Source organism: Apaloderma vittatum, unplaced genomic scaffold (genome assembly GCF_000703405.1).
Source record: "Apaloderma vittatum isolate BGI_N311 unplaced genomic scaffold, ASM70340v1 scaffold8302, whole genome shotgun sequence".
NCBI lineage: Eukaryota > Metazoa > Chordata > Aves > Trogoniformes > Trogonidae > Apaloderma > Apaloderma vittatum.
The window spans coordinates 1-16,519 of NW_009701836.1; the positions used below are offsets into that span (position 1 = coordinate 1).

A 16,519-nucleotide genomic window follows, 5' to 3' on the forward strand; every position below is an offset into this window, starting at 1 on the left:
CCTGCTCTGAAGCTGGTCTCCGCAGCAAATTCACCTCAGCAGTTCCCTCTAGAACCCCCACGCGCAGGAGATGAGGGTGAAGCTGCCTCTTCCCATACCCAAACCTGCCTCCGACCAGTGCAGAAAGCTGCATTACCTGAGCATTTGCACAACCAGGTGGCAACTTACAGGCGTTTTCTTCCTTGTAGCTTCTTTCAGTGAAAGCTGCAATGCCAAGCTGCTTCTTACAGAAAAGAAAGGAGCCACAGTATCTTGATATTTAGAATTTACAGTCCTTCTAAAAGCAGAAGAAATAGACTGCAAAATGGGCACTGTCACCAGTATTCTGCACACTGACATATTCTCTTAACTTTGTGAGATGCAAACTGTCTCACCAAGCTTGTCGGCATCAGACTGGCACTTCATCCACCCGGATTCTATCAAATAAAGTTGTTTCCATGGTGACATGTGCAATGGAGGAAGGTGAGGATCCAGAATCAGATCAGCCCTTCCAGTTTGTGGATAAATACACTGGGATTAAGGGGAACGTGAACAAGGTCCATGGAGTAGAAAATTAATGAGGTCTGAACAACTTCAAACCTCCTTTGAGGATCAGCCACCATAACTTCAGCCATGGCTCCACCAGGAGGGTAACTGCACACTACAAGGTCCCAAGTATCATGCAAAGAAAACTGTCACATAGCAGAGCCCTTCCAGAGCATGGAATCACTGACACAGATGCAGATGATCTGAACCAATGCGTGCACACTCTTGATCCAAACTAACACACTTGCAAACACACCCGCTACAGCTTCAGCCACTCCTGAATTCCACAAGACATCCAGTTAATATGTAAAAGCAACAGTTGCTTTTTATTTTAAATTCAAAAGTTTTGGACCTTAACAGACCCTTGCACTGAAAAATACTGACTCCCAAATTGACAAGTTAGCAGTGAGAGTGGTAAAATGCACCCTCAAACTATTTTCTTCAGTGATTAAAAAATACTTAAAAATTTAAGTTTACCTGAAATAATGTTTTTTACATGTTTTTAAATTTGACTAAGCTTCTGCAATAAACACAGAAGAAAAAAATACATCATAATGGCTTTAATCTTTTCTAACACAGCTAATTCATAGCTGGTACAACAACCAGAATATTGATCCGCTGTCTTTTGAAACCTAAGGCATTAAATTTTTGAAACGCATTGCAAAGATTTTAAGTGAATGTTAACACACGTATTCTGATGCTTTTACATGCACAGCCAAAATGCTTTTGGTGCGTAACTATTAAATAGAGCCATTACCACGTGATAACCTGGCCGCAATATTCTCTCTCAAGTTGTGAGAAATCGGGCAGTTTGTGATTCATGTCAGGAGTGGGTAACAAATAATTGAAATAATAAATGTATGCAGAATGTATGCAGAATCTGTCCTTTTATACTGTGGGAATCAAAACAGGATGGCTGCCAGGCTCTTTGAAGGTTAGCAAACTGTGCCTGGAATATCTGATCTTTCCACACCTCTGGAACCCTTCTCAGTCTCACTCTCTAATATTTAAGATCAGTATATTCTAATATTTAGGGTCAGTAACAATTCACATCCTTTTAACAGGTGATGTCTCTGTATTAACTCTTCCTATTGTACATTCAAAAGTTATCAAAGTTCTTCACTGTTGGCTTTGTGAGATGCTGGAGGAACACCTTCAGACCAGATCTTTTTAGCAACTACAGCATGTCAGCACAGCCACAGCTTGGAAAGCACTTCCAAGACAAGAGGGAAGGATTCATGCTGGGACAAGAGGGAGAAACAAAAAAAGGGTACTGCTAGTGGTGGCATCCAACTTTCTATGAAAAATTTTGCTCACCTGACTCTATAGCAGTGGCTGCTTCATCTTACCCAAGCACTCTGAATCTATTGCAACATTTGCAATTACATTTAGAGCTACAGAAATGCTAAAAACTATTTTCTGCCCAAACACCCAAGGAAATTGCAAGAAGTGAGTATAAATCTGTCATTAATAAATGAATTCATGCTTTGTTCCTAAAGACTAAAAAAACCCTATCTTCAAAAATTATTTTTAAAAATATCTTCCAAAACACATAGCCTTATGCAACATCTCTTATTTTTTATTCACTTCCAAAAGACATTTAGGTAAGATTTCTTAAAAGAAAAATATGGTTTGCAGTACTTACTACTGCTCTTCTTGGTCAGCAAGGTCTGGCCATCTTCAAGAGAGTTTGAGCCCACAGAGGAACTATCCTGGCTGTCCTGGTGGGGCAGCTGAAGAAATCCTTCACTGGATTCGGAACGGGTAGGCGTAAGGGTCACAGACTTCAAACGTTCTCGATTAACATCCTTCTTAGATTTTATCAGCTTCCTCATTTTCAGAGTAATCCAGTTGCCTCTTCTGTTATCAATAATACAGCACATTTATTGCATTTATAATATATTACTTACGCCTTCAGACTTTTCCTAATTTGTATACAAGAACAGAGACATGATTCTCCTTCCCTAAAGCTTAACGAGATCTTGATTTCAGCTAGAACGGAATAGGTATGTCACAGTTTAGATTTGCCCTTATTTTTATATCATATTCATCCGTACCTTCTTGGTGGAGATGGTTCATAAAACTTATACTGATCCATTATCTTCTCTTCCAATTTCTCCTTCTGTCGCCTTAATTCATTTAGCTTGTCACTGTAAACAGAAATTAATAATGTGTGCTTCAAAAATGCACCTCTAATGTGCGAGCAGCATGTTCCTTTGGATATCTGTTATCTGCAAGTTGTCACTTCACAAGCATTTCTTTTACCACTTGGTTCTTATTAAAAAATCAAGAAAGAGATACGCAAGCAAGCAGTCTTACGTTTAATGCTATAAAACTGAAAAGAAAAATCCATTTGCCTTTAATTCACAACAGGATTTTCCATTTTTTAATAGTAATAAAGTGCATATAGGCCCTGACAGAATCATTTGCACAAGTACATTTTCTCTTCTTTCAAATTCACTTAGAGAGTTTACAGGTTTGCTTGTAGTAGAATGAGGAATGAAATAACATTTTTATTCCTCATTTGCATCATCAGTAATGAACTGATGCTTTAGAACTGTCTAAAATGTAATATTCAGTTTGAGTTTGCTTTTCATATATAATTTACATTTTTATTTTTGAAAGAGAAACATTTCAGAAGTATCATACTTGTTAATTTCTATATAAAACAGAATAGTTTTTAAAAAATACAGGTAATATTAGTGTAACTGTCCTAATCCCAGTAATTTCATTGTTTTAAAAACTCACATGTACTGCCTTTGCTCTACATGGAAGAGATCCTTGCTTTCCATATTCTGCTCAAGTAATGTTCTATTCTGCAGCATTAATGTCTGAATTTGATCTAGTAGATGTCTGTTTTCCTCCTCCAGATTTCCTTTAAGCTGGCTAAGCAGCTGTTAAAATATATGAAATGGTACATGCAGAGATATGTGAGCATATTTTACACACAGATAATGAGATTATCAAGGAAATTTAGGTCTACAAAGGATTCCGACAGTCAAATCAAACAGAAAACTTAACTAAATCATGACTCAGCTGATAAAAGCCTCTTTGATGCTTTAAACTTAAACAGTTTACCTAACATGAGCCCAAATTTTGGCATTGCCTGTATATAACAGGAAAATTAACGTCCTCAAACCCACTTCATTATCTACGAACCAAATTACTAATTCTCAAGCACTTAATATGATTTTACAAATCTACAAACACACTTCTATAAACACCACAACGCTACCAGTCATGAAAACCAGCATAACTCTCTCATACCTCACACTGATTATTTAGTTTTGTCGATGTAATATCCAGTTGTTGGTATTGTTCTTTGAGTTTAGAAAACTCAGCTTCTAACCGTGTTTGCTCTAGTTTGGAATTGTTCAACAATGTTTTCAAATTCTTGTGATCAGTTTGGAGAACTTCATTCTCTCTCAAGAGCTGACTGTAGGTATGAGTAAGCCTGGGATGAAAAGACACGATAAAAGAACACATGCAAATAGAAGGGAACGTATTCGTTACCCACATTCCCTCTGAAACACGGAATTTCCAAGGTTCTATATTACTCCACAGAGTACACACAAAAATTTCCTACTGTTGGTAAGTCATCTCAGTATCATCTTCCCACATATGCATTCTGCCTTTAAGCCAAACATTTTGCATTCTCTTATATTGAAAAATAAAGCAGGATTTCTAAAGGCAGCCAGTGCCACTAGTTTTAAGATGCTGCTGTTCAAAATACAAGAAACTTGCAAACCAGCTAACATTTCCTGCCAACACAAAATAGTAAGTAAATAGGAACCGTCCAAACTTTGGTGGTCAAGGAGCTTTGCCACCCACTGCAATTCTCCGTTATCTTGCCCCTTAAACAACTTACGCAGCATCCTGCTCCCTCAACAGCTCACAACCACACTACAGAGCACTTGCCCTGGCATCCCTCAAGATGCTAAGAGGAATTCAATATCCTTGAGATACAATAATTCCTTTTTGGAATGGTGTGGTTTTCCCCCCATCCCATTCAGTACTCAGTAATATACGTATTAGTACTACTAATATACGTATTGGACTTGTGCTTTACCTCTCATTTTCATCACGAAGTTTCTTATACTCTGCCGCTACAGTTTCATGCTTTTCATTTTGCTGCAGCATTTTCTCCTGTTCTACCTTGAGTACTTTCTCCAATTCTTCCAGCTGTACTTTCTGCTTCAGCAACTGATTGTACCTGCAAACAAAAATCGTATTTCAGTTTCTTTTTCTGGAATGCCAATACAGATTTTTTTTTTTTTAAAGGTGATCCTTCAAATTTTTAAGATCTTAATGCCATATTTAATTTATACTAATTTTGTTCATACTAATTATACAACACTATTTCCTTTTTGCTCAGGAATCACAGACTGATTTTATTCAAGCAGTATTTACCTATCTTCTAAGTCCTTATGCTCCACCTCCAGATTTTTGTGTGCAGATTTAAGACTTCCATGTTTAGCAATGAGAGTTTCATACTCTGAAGCTTGCCGTTCGTGCAACTGTTCCAGTTTTTCATGATCTTTGAGAAGTGAATCATACAAGGACTTCAGATCCTCACGCTCTTTGAGCACACCTTCGTTTTCGTTTTCTAAAGTGGACTGCTGGATCAACAGTTGTGCATTCTGATTCATAAGAGATGTGCTTTGAGAATTAAGGGTGGAATTTTCAACCTGCAGGGATAAACATTTGACAAATGTTGCAAATTAATTTCACAGTCTGGATTAGCTTTTTATATCTACTACCGTTGAAAGATTTCTGGAGTTGAATTCTTTAGCATCTGAGAAACTTTCTCATTGTTCCATTACCTGACAACCTTCAATGGGAATACTTTTTTCCTTACATTCCAATAAACAATTCTAATTCAAAATGATCAAAGAATATTTTTATAGCAATATCTATATTATAGCATATGATTAAATAGACACGAGGGAGAGGAGGAATCAAGTTGATATTTACCTTCAAGTATCTGTGCAATCTAGATGAGAGGCACATTTTCCTCTCAGTATTGATCGTTTAGCATCAAAATATCTCAGAGAAAAGGATCACCAGTGATCCTCATATATGAGCCAAATGTGTGACATAACTAAAATCAAAAGAACTTTCGTATTGGCATAGATTTTTTTCATCTTTATTGTACAGAATCTCTATTTTCATCATAAAATTCTTATTCCACCCAGTTATCCTTTACAATGAGACTTCAAACAGTAGCATCCAGAGAGGAAGGGGAATAAAATGATAGCACCTGGAAGGAACTATCCATGTTCAGTTCTACTGAGGAGCTGCCAGGCACGACTCTCTTCCGACAACAGTAATGTCAGTTGATCCCCTTATGTACGTGTTGATCACATGTATGTACGTGAGGTCTGGTGGGAAATACTCTTCTTGCAGGAGAGTAAAATTTGCCCAGCAATTATGCCAGAACAGTATTAATGTCTGTTAATACATTAAAGCCTTCAACATCAGAAAGATTAAAAAAAACCCAAAACAACCAGTGTACTTTGTGTACCTCTGCAATGATTAACCTAATCTAATCCTTGGATATCTTAAAGAATTGACGATGTCTAATGTGTTTGTCATAGAATCACAGAATGGCCTAGGCTGGAAGGGACCTTAGAGATCATTTAATCCAACCTCCCTGTCATGGGCACGGACACCGCTCAACTAGATGAGGCAACACACAGGGACCAAACAGGAACCGAACCTGCGACCTTGGTGTTAGCAGCACCACACTCCAACTGACTGAGCTAACCAGCCTCCTTGTCGTCTGACCTGTATTAGGCTATTTTCCTTCTCTTTCCAGAGATGAAAACCACAAATTACTGAGTCTTCTAATACCCTCAGGGTATCTATTAAGGAAAAAAATAAAAATCTATCACTCCAGTACACGCTGTTACTAAGGAACAAATCCCTTCCTGTTGGAACTGCAGCACTCTTTGTTACAGATGAGAAAGCTGAACCTTTCACTGGAAATGAAGTAATGTCTGATGGCAAGCGTACGCTGTGAAACTTCCTGACTGAATTCCGAGCTTCATTTAGTACAGAATTCTCAGTCATTCTTTAAGATGTCGTTTCTCTTGTGTGTTCCTTATGGATATCAAAAGGAACAGCAGAATTACAGTTGCCTAAGAACAATTCTGACACAGTCCGTGGCCACCAGCTTAGTTTGCTCTTCAGATTTAGCTAGCAGTTAATCGCTCTTATTTTCACGAACATATTTCGCCTTTCCTTTCGATTTGGAATTGACACAGAGTTGTTCTGCAAATCACCTGAAGCTATGAGCCAAAGAGCTGAGTTGTCAAGTAAAGAGAACAACTCCCTTTCTCCATCCGTTGGGTATAACACCACTCAGTCATCCCCAGCAACAAAAATTACATTGCTTGGTGAGGTTCACCACAAAACCCCCCAAATAATAAAAAGTGAAGGGCAGCAAACACTTCCTCCTCCCAATTCACTGCTGCGATACTTTCAAACATCTACAGTTAATATATTCTCCAGGTTTATCAGATAGGAAAGGCCTGTTGTGCAATCCATGAGGCAAAAAGGGAACTACAGAGATATTCCTGCTTTTTCCACAAAGTGTATTACAAAATACTCAAAGAGTTCTAAATGGCAGAGATATATCCTCATTTACTTAAAATGGGGTATTTCCATGCCCACATCCACTAATTTTTAACAACTACATAAAACACAGCATGTGCAGCAACGTCCTGCTTTGTTCACAGGCTTGCCAGCCCCCGAGGGCAGTACTGGGCACTACTTAGGTTTCAACGTGGAGATAGAAGGTGCATCTGTGGCATAAATGTTCAGCTTCTCTGAAAGAGACGTGATAATAACTTGAGTTCACAAAATGCATTATTTGTTTACACATTTAAAGACTCCTTCACTCTTTGATTTCCATCCACTCTCCATCATTTCTGGCTGTTTACTATCTCTGCTGTACTGTGGTCTTCGCATTCCCTCCTTGAATAGTTCTGATTCTTAGAGCTCCAAAAAGCGTTTAGATCCATTAACAAGAATATTTCATTTATCGGAGGAAAACAGAAGAGATGTATTCAATAACTCTGCTAAAGTATGAAGAATGATATCTGAATTTTGGCCGTAAGAGTTGCAAGACATTGGAGGCAATCATTTTTAGATATTTTCATGGTCACACATTATTTTTTTCTGCCTCTGCATTACCTGAATTCAATCTCCACCCATTCACATAGTTTTGAAAGGTTTGGTTTTGTTTCGAGTTTGTTTTTATTTTTTCTCAAGTCTTCTGTACTTACTAACATCTTGACCTTGCTCTAGAGCATGTCCTTTTTTTTTTTAACCTTTTTTTAAAAAATAGATAAAAGACTAAATTTATTATTAGAGTCTCCTTGGACACACTATTTCCCTGACCTAATTTAGAAGTCAAAAAGAAATTAAAATAAAATATGTTAGAAGACTGGAAAAAGAATCTAATCCACTCCAAATCATAAAGTCAAGAGTTTAAAATGGACAAACATAAAGGATTAAAACAAACTCCTAGAAATGTTACTACTGATCGACAGACAAGATATTATTTGACTGCTCTCAGTGCAGATTATTTGCACATTCCTTTCTTTTCCATGTTTGTACCAGAAGCAAAATGTGACTTACAATACACACAACTGCCATTAGCTTTCAAGTTTTCATTTGAAAGAACTTTGAATTAATGTTATTTTTGAAAGCAAAATAGGAAAATATTACCTGCAGCTTGGCATTTTGAGTTTGCAGAGTTGTATTTTGTTCCTGTAGAGAAACAGTCTGTCTCTGAAGTGCAAGAATCTGAGCCTGCAGATTGCTGTTCTGGGTCTCAAGCTGCTTTAATTGTGTCTTCAGTGCTTGCTTCTCTGCCTGCAGTGTCGCATTCTTTGAATAAATAAAAAAAAAAAAAAGAAGAAAGGAGAAAACTTGAGTTGACAGCTGTTTACTGAACTTCAGGAAACAAACCTCTTTCTCCAAAACAAACAAAGCAGCGTGACTTCACCGAGACTGACAGGGTAGAACAGAATTGTAAATCACCTTATGTGCAAAGTAACACAGAGTTATATTATCTCTACAAGTTAAGATTCAAGAAATGACTAACTAATATTGTACCTATGGAGAAATATTTGAGAAATCTCCATGACTCATGTAAATAACGATGACAGAAGAGGGATTTAAGAGACATCTGTGGACTCAAATGGGAAAATTCAAATTTCCTTTTAAATGCTGGTTGAGCGCTTTACTGCATCCCTGTGAGTAGAGTCCAGCTGCTTCATAAACTATATTTAATTCATATTCTGCTTGGTACATAAACTAGATGATAAATTGCTGACTTTCTTAACAATGCTCTCATTTGTATTACTGGAAGAGCTCACAACAAATAATTACAAACAGAATAATATTAAAAACCCATCTTACATTTCTTTCCACTTCAATTAATCTATCTTTAACTTTCAATAATTCTCTAGTAGTTTCCTGATTTTCCTTCTCCCACTTATTGACTGATTGACTGTCTTCTCCACTTCTTGGAGGAGAATTCTGAACCATCCTTTCTTCTTCTTGTCTTTGCTTGAGAGCTTCATAGTTCTTCTTCACCTGAAATTATTTGGAACAGCCTACATTAGGTTTAGAATTTTCCATTTTCTACATCCTAATTTATTACAAGACCATTTCTTTTTGAAGAACAGAAAGCACTATGTTACTGTATTTATAAGCTTATCTTTCGTATATGTTTAGGGAGATATGTACAAATTAATTTATGGATATGGAAAGACACCTGTCTAACAGAAAGAAACCTCTATTTTTCTATTTTATTTCAGTGCTTTCAACTGCATCCCCCAACTTTTATGATAATGTCCTACAACCAAGGAGAGTATATATTTTTTTTTTTTTAACTAGTTCATTCCAGCTGTTCAAAGTAGATCAGAAAACGTAACTGAAAATAACTACTTCTGGCATCCCAAATCAAATCAACTTCCGCTTTTTTATCCACTTGACATATTCAATGAACAATGAATAAACTCAACAACTTTTTCATGCATTTTCAACACTGGGCCTGTATTATTGCAGTCTTAAAACCAGTCACACCTTTGTCCTGCATTACTCAACAACACCCATCTTTTGCTATCTTACACAAAAGGTCAAATGAAGAAATAGCAAGGGCTGATAGAGGAGTAATTCAACTTTAAAGAAAAAAAATGTCATTCCCCTTACTGTTTTAAGTTCCTGACGAAGTTGCTTGTTTAAATTTGTTGATTCTTCTAAACGAGCCTCCAAAGCAGCAATTTTTTCTTCTTTGATTTCGAGAGACTTCTTAAGAGTGGATTCTAATTTTGACTCCAAAAGCTTGTACCTACTGGTCAATAACATCACACGTTTAAAAAGTCTGTATTTCAAAAACTTATTTGAGGTATTTAAATCCTAAAATGTTTTGAAACAGTAGTCTCATAGCTACATTCAAAAAGGCCTAAAAGTTGACTCTATTCAAGAGCATGAAGACACCTCAACACAAATATAAATTTCTATGTGTAAAACAGAAGACAGTAGCCAAAACCATTGTAAAATACTTTGTTCTTTTAAAACATCTTAGATACACAAAAAGCCAGGTTCAGCCACACCAGGAGGGTGCCAGCTTTATCTGGATTGTTAGTGTGCGTGTGCTGACAGCACTTGTCCTTCTGGCTCCACTCCAGTGAATCCAGCAGGGACCTGAACTAAATTAGAATGTGAAGTATTTCAAGAGCAAGATTTTCATCAACTTCCATTTCCTGCCAGCTTACAAAGAGGAGGCACTGGGGAAGGAGAGGGAACACAGGACTTTGCAGGTGCATACTCATTTGATGTATGTATGAATGCGCAAATTGCTCACTCAGTGCAGCTGCTGATATTTTAAGACTGTTAGCACTTGATGTGTCAAGCTCCCATTTTTTTCCCCATATTTACAATATTGCAGGGCTCATTAAAACTCAAACCACATATCTGGGAGAGAAGCGGTCAAATTTAGACTATATCAGTTTAGAACAGTACCTCCATTTTCAAAAAATACTGAAAGCAACACTCGTTAAACACTTTGAAGCAGTTCACTCGCTGCACCATGTGCTCAGAATCTAGAAAACATCCCATGTGTCCCCACAGTAGGATAAAATAAAACAAAACACTAGTATCCTCCTCCTTAATCTTGAGTGCTGAAGGATCTATCGGTTTAGTGAACGGAAAAGATTGCAAGAGACTCCTGAATGGACAAGAGCATTAGATCCAGCCAGGAACTGGAGCAGAAGACCAATGGAAAGAGAATTAATAAGTAGAAAGCTGTCCAGTAGCATCACGTAGTAGGATGAAAATCCTAGATTTTAAGGTATGACAAGTAATTCTCAGAGACTTAAGTAACAGTAGACAGCCTGCTACAGATAACCTTTCAGCTTCTTGAGCTGGAGCATACACAGCTCCAAATAAGAATTCCTGTTACGAAAAAGTTATACAATTACACAGAAAACAAAAAAGAAGACGACTAACACTAGAGACTCAGTTCCAGTTTCCTTTTGAACACCTAATAATGAAAGAGGGTACAAATTTTCTAATATCATTCAGATTTTGGTATTTCAGATCTGGGGTCAAAAATCCATAAACATTTGTCTAAAGACAATGCCCATTCAAGAGGGAAGAGAGAATGGAAAACACTTAAAAGCTACCTCATTAAACGTGGCCAGCTTAGGCCCCAGGAGAAAGCCTCTGAAGCTCTACTCTGATTTGAGAAGAAGCTCAAACCAGTAGCATAGCTCGAATTCCTTCCTATCTAAGAACTATCTGGCCACAAAGCCTGAACTCAGAGGTAGGCTTTACATAATGTTCTGGGTCAGCTTCAAGCTATAAAGCATACTGCACACCTCCTCACCCATCAACACCAACAGGCACATTATACATAGGCCCGATATCCAAATATCCTGAGCCATCAAATATTCCATCTGCTTCTGCAGTGCTTTCACACGCTCAGCACCGGATCATGAAGTTTGCCACAAACACCTTTGTAGGTGGGCACTGCCCCCCCGGCAAGCGAACCTGCAGAGAATTAAAGCAGGAGCTGTTCTTAAAATAGTGCAGCTGAGCAGCACCAAATTACACGAGGTCTAAGGCCAGCAGTAGATGTGTGCTGAGTGCAGGACAACTGGCACGCAATGCTTAAACCTACGCCTAAGCCTTACGAAGCACTGTATGCTACGCAGTGACGCTCACACTGGAAGAAATCATACCAGTCAAAGTTAGGATTGCTTTTCCTGATAGAAGAACTCCTTGTCTGTGAGCTGAGAAAGGTAGATGAAAGACACGAGCACAAAACTACAGGTGACCTTTAAAGGCCCAATGCGTTCTACGATTCTACAATTCTATGACTCTGGCACCATCCCAGCACCAGAGCACTAGCAGCAAAAAAGGGAAAGTGAAAATAAACTGCTCTTTGGTTTTCTTTCGATATAGAAAGCCCAGAAGCAATCTGCGTGTTCACGACAATCAGTTGTAATAACAGATCATGACAGCAGGTTTGTTTAGTTTTTTTAAGAGCACAACTGAGTAGCATTGTGAAATAAAGATTGGCTAGAAGCCCATAGTAGTCTGCTTTTCTCCTGTCACAACTTTTCCCTAAATCCCTGCAGGATGAGACAGAACACAACGTACAGCAGAGGAAACAGATGTCAGGACGGCAGCTGCTTTATAACGGCAGGTGTGGCACAGGGACAGAGCCAGTACAAAGTTTTGGAGATGCTCAAGTACTGCGTATTTCCCTGCCTGTGCCAGTGGGAATGCAAACAGCTTCCTTTGATAGGAAGAATTAGGAGGAAATGGTTGCAAGAAAAGAGTGAGGCACTTCAAGGTAACCACAATGTAACAAAAACATAGAAAACATTTCTATCAGTGAAGCCATCAAAAAGGAAAAATCCCCTATCCCTGGGGCCTATTATCCTCTACTGCTACTGCTCCTGCTGCTAACTAGAACATAAAATATTTTAATAATACAGTGTCTGTATCTGCTGACATACTTCAAGAGATTTTCTAGTAACAAAAATTGGTAACTCGCTCTCACAGCCAGCTGAATCTAAAAGCACATCGACCACCTTCTTCACTGCAAAGAACAGCAAGTTCCATTTTGGGTTTGTTAATGTGTCTTAAAATCTAAGTGTACGCACTAATCCAGCCTGTAAAACCTTTTCACCTTTAGGAATAAAGAGGCCCCTCCTTGCTACTTTGTTCAAGGTAGGCCCTGACATTCTTACCTGTCATCACTGCTCTGTTCATCATGCAAGAGACGCTCCTTGTTCAAGCCTATCTTTTCAAGTTCATGAGCAAGTTTTTCTAGATCATTGTTCATTTGTTGGGTCTTCAATTTTTCATTCACCAGGTCCTTAGACAGAAAACATTAATATTATCATATAGATAATGTAGTCTTAATTCTAGAAGTGCAGGAGCGAGGGTCTTTCATCACTACATGATTTAGAATAACTAAGGATAACTCTGCTTTCCTTCCAATTTTCAGCTTTCAGCTGTATGAGGTATCACATTTTTAACTCTAATATGATTTTCCTCAGTTGTTTGCTCCCTTTCTGTAGAAATTCCCTTTCAAATTTGGTCTTGAACATTATGGCGACGGGCAAATGTTTCAGCCAGAACAAATACTAACACGAAGAATCCAAACTACGTTCATTTAACAAAGGCTCTATGACAGTTTGTAAGCAACCTTACAGAATCAAGTGTAATATGGTTATATTATTCTGTTTGATTATTACGATTATATTGATTTTGATTATCTGATGCTTTCGCTACTGTAACCGTTAAAGATGCTACTAGTATAGGGATTAAACCATTAAAAACCAGCTTTTTTCAAAAACACAGATATAATTTCTCTACATTACAAACAGGTTATGACAGGAGTGGTAACTTTTTACCTCTCGTAAAGTGACAAGCGTTTTCTTATCAATGGTAGCTCTTTTCACGAGTTCTTTGTTTTCTTTTTCTAGTTCTTTCAGACGTACACATGACTCTTTATGTACAACTATTTCTTTAAATAGGGATTTATTTTCTTTTTCCAGATTACTAATTTTTACATTGTTCTCTTCTAAAGTACTATCTTTAATTTCTGCTTGTTGTCGAAGCCTTTTATTTTCTTTTTCTAGCTGCTTCTTATCTTTCTCCAGTTGAGAAGTCTCTTGTTCTAACAATTTATTCTCCTTTTCCAATTGCTCCAGGCGCTTACTAGAGATTTTTAACTCTTCCAAGTTCTTTTGCAGAGTCTGATTTTCAGACTCTAAATCTTGCAGTTCACTTTCTAACTGCTGAATCTTCTTATTGCTGTTTTCGAGGGCCTTCTGTAGCCTTTGGTTTTCTGTGTCTAGGCCTTGGTAGCTGACTTCCAAACGCTCAGTTTTCTTAAAGGAGGCTTTCATGAGTTCAAGGCTTTTTTTAAGTTGCTCCTTTTCACTCTCCAGTTCCTTATTTTCTAATTGTAACTGTGCCACTTTAATGCTTGTACACTTCAAGGATTCAATTGTTCTTCTTAATTCTAAATTTTCTTCATCAAGTTGTGAATTCTCTTTTTCTAAGGATTCTAATTGAAAAGTGAGATTTTTCAGGCTATCCAAAGTTTTTTTCAGTTTTCTGTTTTCCATTTCCAGGTCTGAGTTTTCTTGTTCTAAGGCCTCTATCTTCTCACAAGTGATTTTTAAGTTAGTAATTTTTTTCTGTAATAATTCGTTTTCCTTCTCCAGGTGATGCAGCTCATTCTCAAGTTCTTCTGCTCTCTCTCCTTTCTCTTTGTAGTGTTCCAGTTCTTTCTTGACTTGTTTTTTTTCAAATTCAATTTTATTTAACTTACTGCTGGTCTCTTTAATAGACTCATGAAGAATCTTATTTTCTTTTTCAATTTCTTTCATTCTTGCTTCAGCACTGATTTGTGAGCGTTGTCTTAGAGAAGCTATGGTTTGACTGAGGTGTTCGTTTTCTTGTTCTAACAGCTTAATCTATTTTGGGTAGAAAAATTGTAAACTCTGGTAAACACCACGTGAACAACTAATTATCACCATATATAAACTGAAAGCTACTAAGCTAGTAAGTTGACATATTTCCCTTTTATTTTATTTTTTTAAAAAATAATCTATTACTGGTATTTATTTGCAGCATTACAAAAACTGCACATGTACACAGGTAGCAGTTTGACTAGTCAAAGTCAATCTCCAAACGTTTTCTTCTTGGATATTAGTAGACAAAAATAAAGCTAATGAAGTACAAAACAAAGTTGTATCTATTTCTCAGCATCATTTCATACTAATTTGAGTCTACTCAGATTTAATAATTTTTCTTAAACTCTGTAATTTTCAGACATCTGTGTGTCCAAAGAACAAAAGTGCAGCTAAGTTTTAAACCAAACTTGAGGTAGAGGGAGGTGTGGAAGCCACGAAGTGTATTTTACTTGGAAAAATAGAGGTGGTTACAAGGGTACCCTGATCACAGTAAATAATATTTTGGGAAGAAACACAAAGTTATGTTAATTTTTGATTTAAAAAGAACTCTTGGATATGTTGCTCCAAAACAGCTTCCAGAGAGAGTATATTGTATCAGAACTTAATGATTTTCTTAGATAACATATTCCTAGATCTACTACAAGGATAAAGGCAGCATTTACATCTTAGTATTTCTTGACTTTTTCAGTTACTCCACAGAATTTGAAAGCATTTGGGTATGTAAGAACAGACAGCAAAATCCAGAAAACTGTTTAGATCAATATTGAAGAATACACTAATAACATAGCATAAGGGATGTTTCAACAATAAACTGCTGGAGAAAAGCAAAAGTGCTAGTTGCAATGAAAAACAGACCGAGCAAATTACAGACTGTTCTTTCATACAGAAGTCTGAATTGTAACTATTAATTACAGGATGTACGGCTCTGTTTCCAGCAACGACAAACTGTTCTGAAACGATTAATGAGAAACTAAACCCACAACTTTGTAATACTTCTTTACATAACCTGGTATGTTACTGAACATGCGTAATTCCTTTCCAAGAACTCAGTTTCTAAAATCCAAATTTGACAAAAGTCAAGACAAATGCACCCCTAATTTTGGATGACATTCTATGAACCTTCTACAGTTTCAGCAGAGGATTTGTAAAAGCCATGAAATATGCTGCAAACCCATCGCAGCTCCTGGGTATATTATTTTTAAGCAGAAATAGTCCCACATAAATGTCAGCTCTACCCCAAGATGTGTAAAACACAAGCATCCTTAATGGCCGAATTGGGACTTATGACTTATTCCAGAAAGTTTTACTCCTTTTTTCCATAGAGCACACTTCTCATACAATGTATACATCAATTACTGTAAGTAGGAACACTTCTAAACCAGAAAAGCCGGCAATTTTTTTTCAAAATTATGCTCACTGTTCTTTAAATGAAAGTAAAGCTTCGATGCCAAATCTTGCATTTGTTTTGGGGTTTTTTTTGCCTTTTTTTCCCCCCCCTAAGCCTGGAATTTCATTTACTGGTCAAATTGGGCCTTTACCTAAATCTCCAGGATTTCTGAAATACAATATCCTCTATTCCAAAATACTGTACTTCAAATTAAACTAAAAAAAGTCAATCTCATCAAGAACTGTCAGAAGAATTTACGAAAGATAACCACAGCTCCAATTCTGAAGGACTTGATTACTGAAGATGGGATTTCCAGAAGTTTCCATAACTCTTGTTTCCTAGTGGCTGCCTTCCACAGCTCAAATCTTTAATAAAGACCCAGATGCCAGCTTCTGGCAACCGAAAATAAATTCTGCTATCCACCTACAAATCACAGCCAGAAAACATTCCAGTATAGGGGAATACAAGGAAGCTGGCTATGGCGGTTCCTACCCCAGATTAAGGAGAGGTGGACAAGACACAAGAGGAACAGAGCGAGCAGTGGAGCAGCTCTGCTACCCTGGGCTCTGCCAGGTGCCTTCAAGGGACAGGC

General features: G+C 37.3%; 1 protein-coding gene across 1 annotated transcript in view; it reads right to left on the bottom strand.

Moving 5' to 3' along the window:
- Positions 1-2,170: 2,170 nt before the first annotated feature.
- CCDC88A (coiled-coil domain containing 88A) overlaps positions 2,171-16,519 on the bottom strand; it is a gene marked incomplete at its 3' end in the record, with an annotated part of 56,118 nt that continues 41,769 nt past the window's right edge. Inside the window, exons 15-25 of the mRNA XM_009879303.1 lie at positions 13,470-14,540; positions 12,801-12,928; positions 9,751-9,889; positions 8,956-9,132; positions 8,260-8,421; positions 4,936-5,213; positions 4,595-4,738; positions 3,793-3,979; positions 3,274-3,419; positions 2,583-2,675; positions 2,171-2,385 (exon numbers count right to left, since the gene is read on the bottom strand). Coding sequence (XP_009877605.1) covers positions 2,171-2,385; positions 2,583-2,675; positions 3,274-3,419; positions 3,793-3,979; positions 4,595-4,738; positions 4,936-5,213; positions 8,260-8,421; positions 8,956-9,132; positions 9,751-9,889; positions 12,801-12,928; positions 13,470-14,540 — 2,740 coding nt within the window. The remainder of the gene's footprint in view (positions 2,386-2,582; positions 2,676-3,273; positions 3,420-3,792; positions 3,980-4,594; positions 4,739-4,935; positions 5,214-8,259; positions 8,422-8,955; positions 9,133-9,750; positions 9,890-12,800; positions 12,929-13,469; positions 14,541-16,519) is intronic.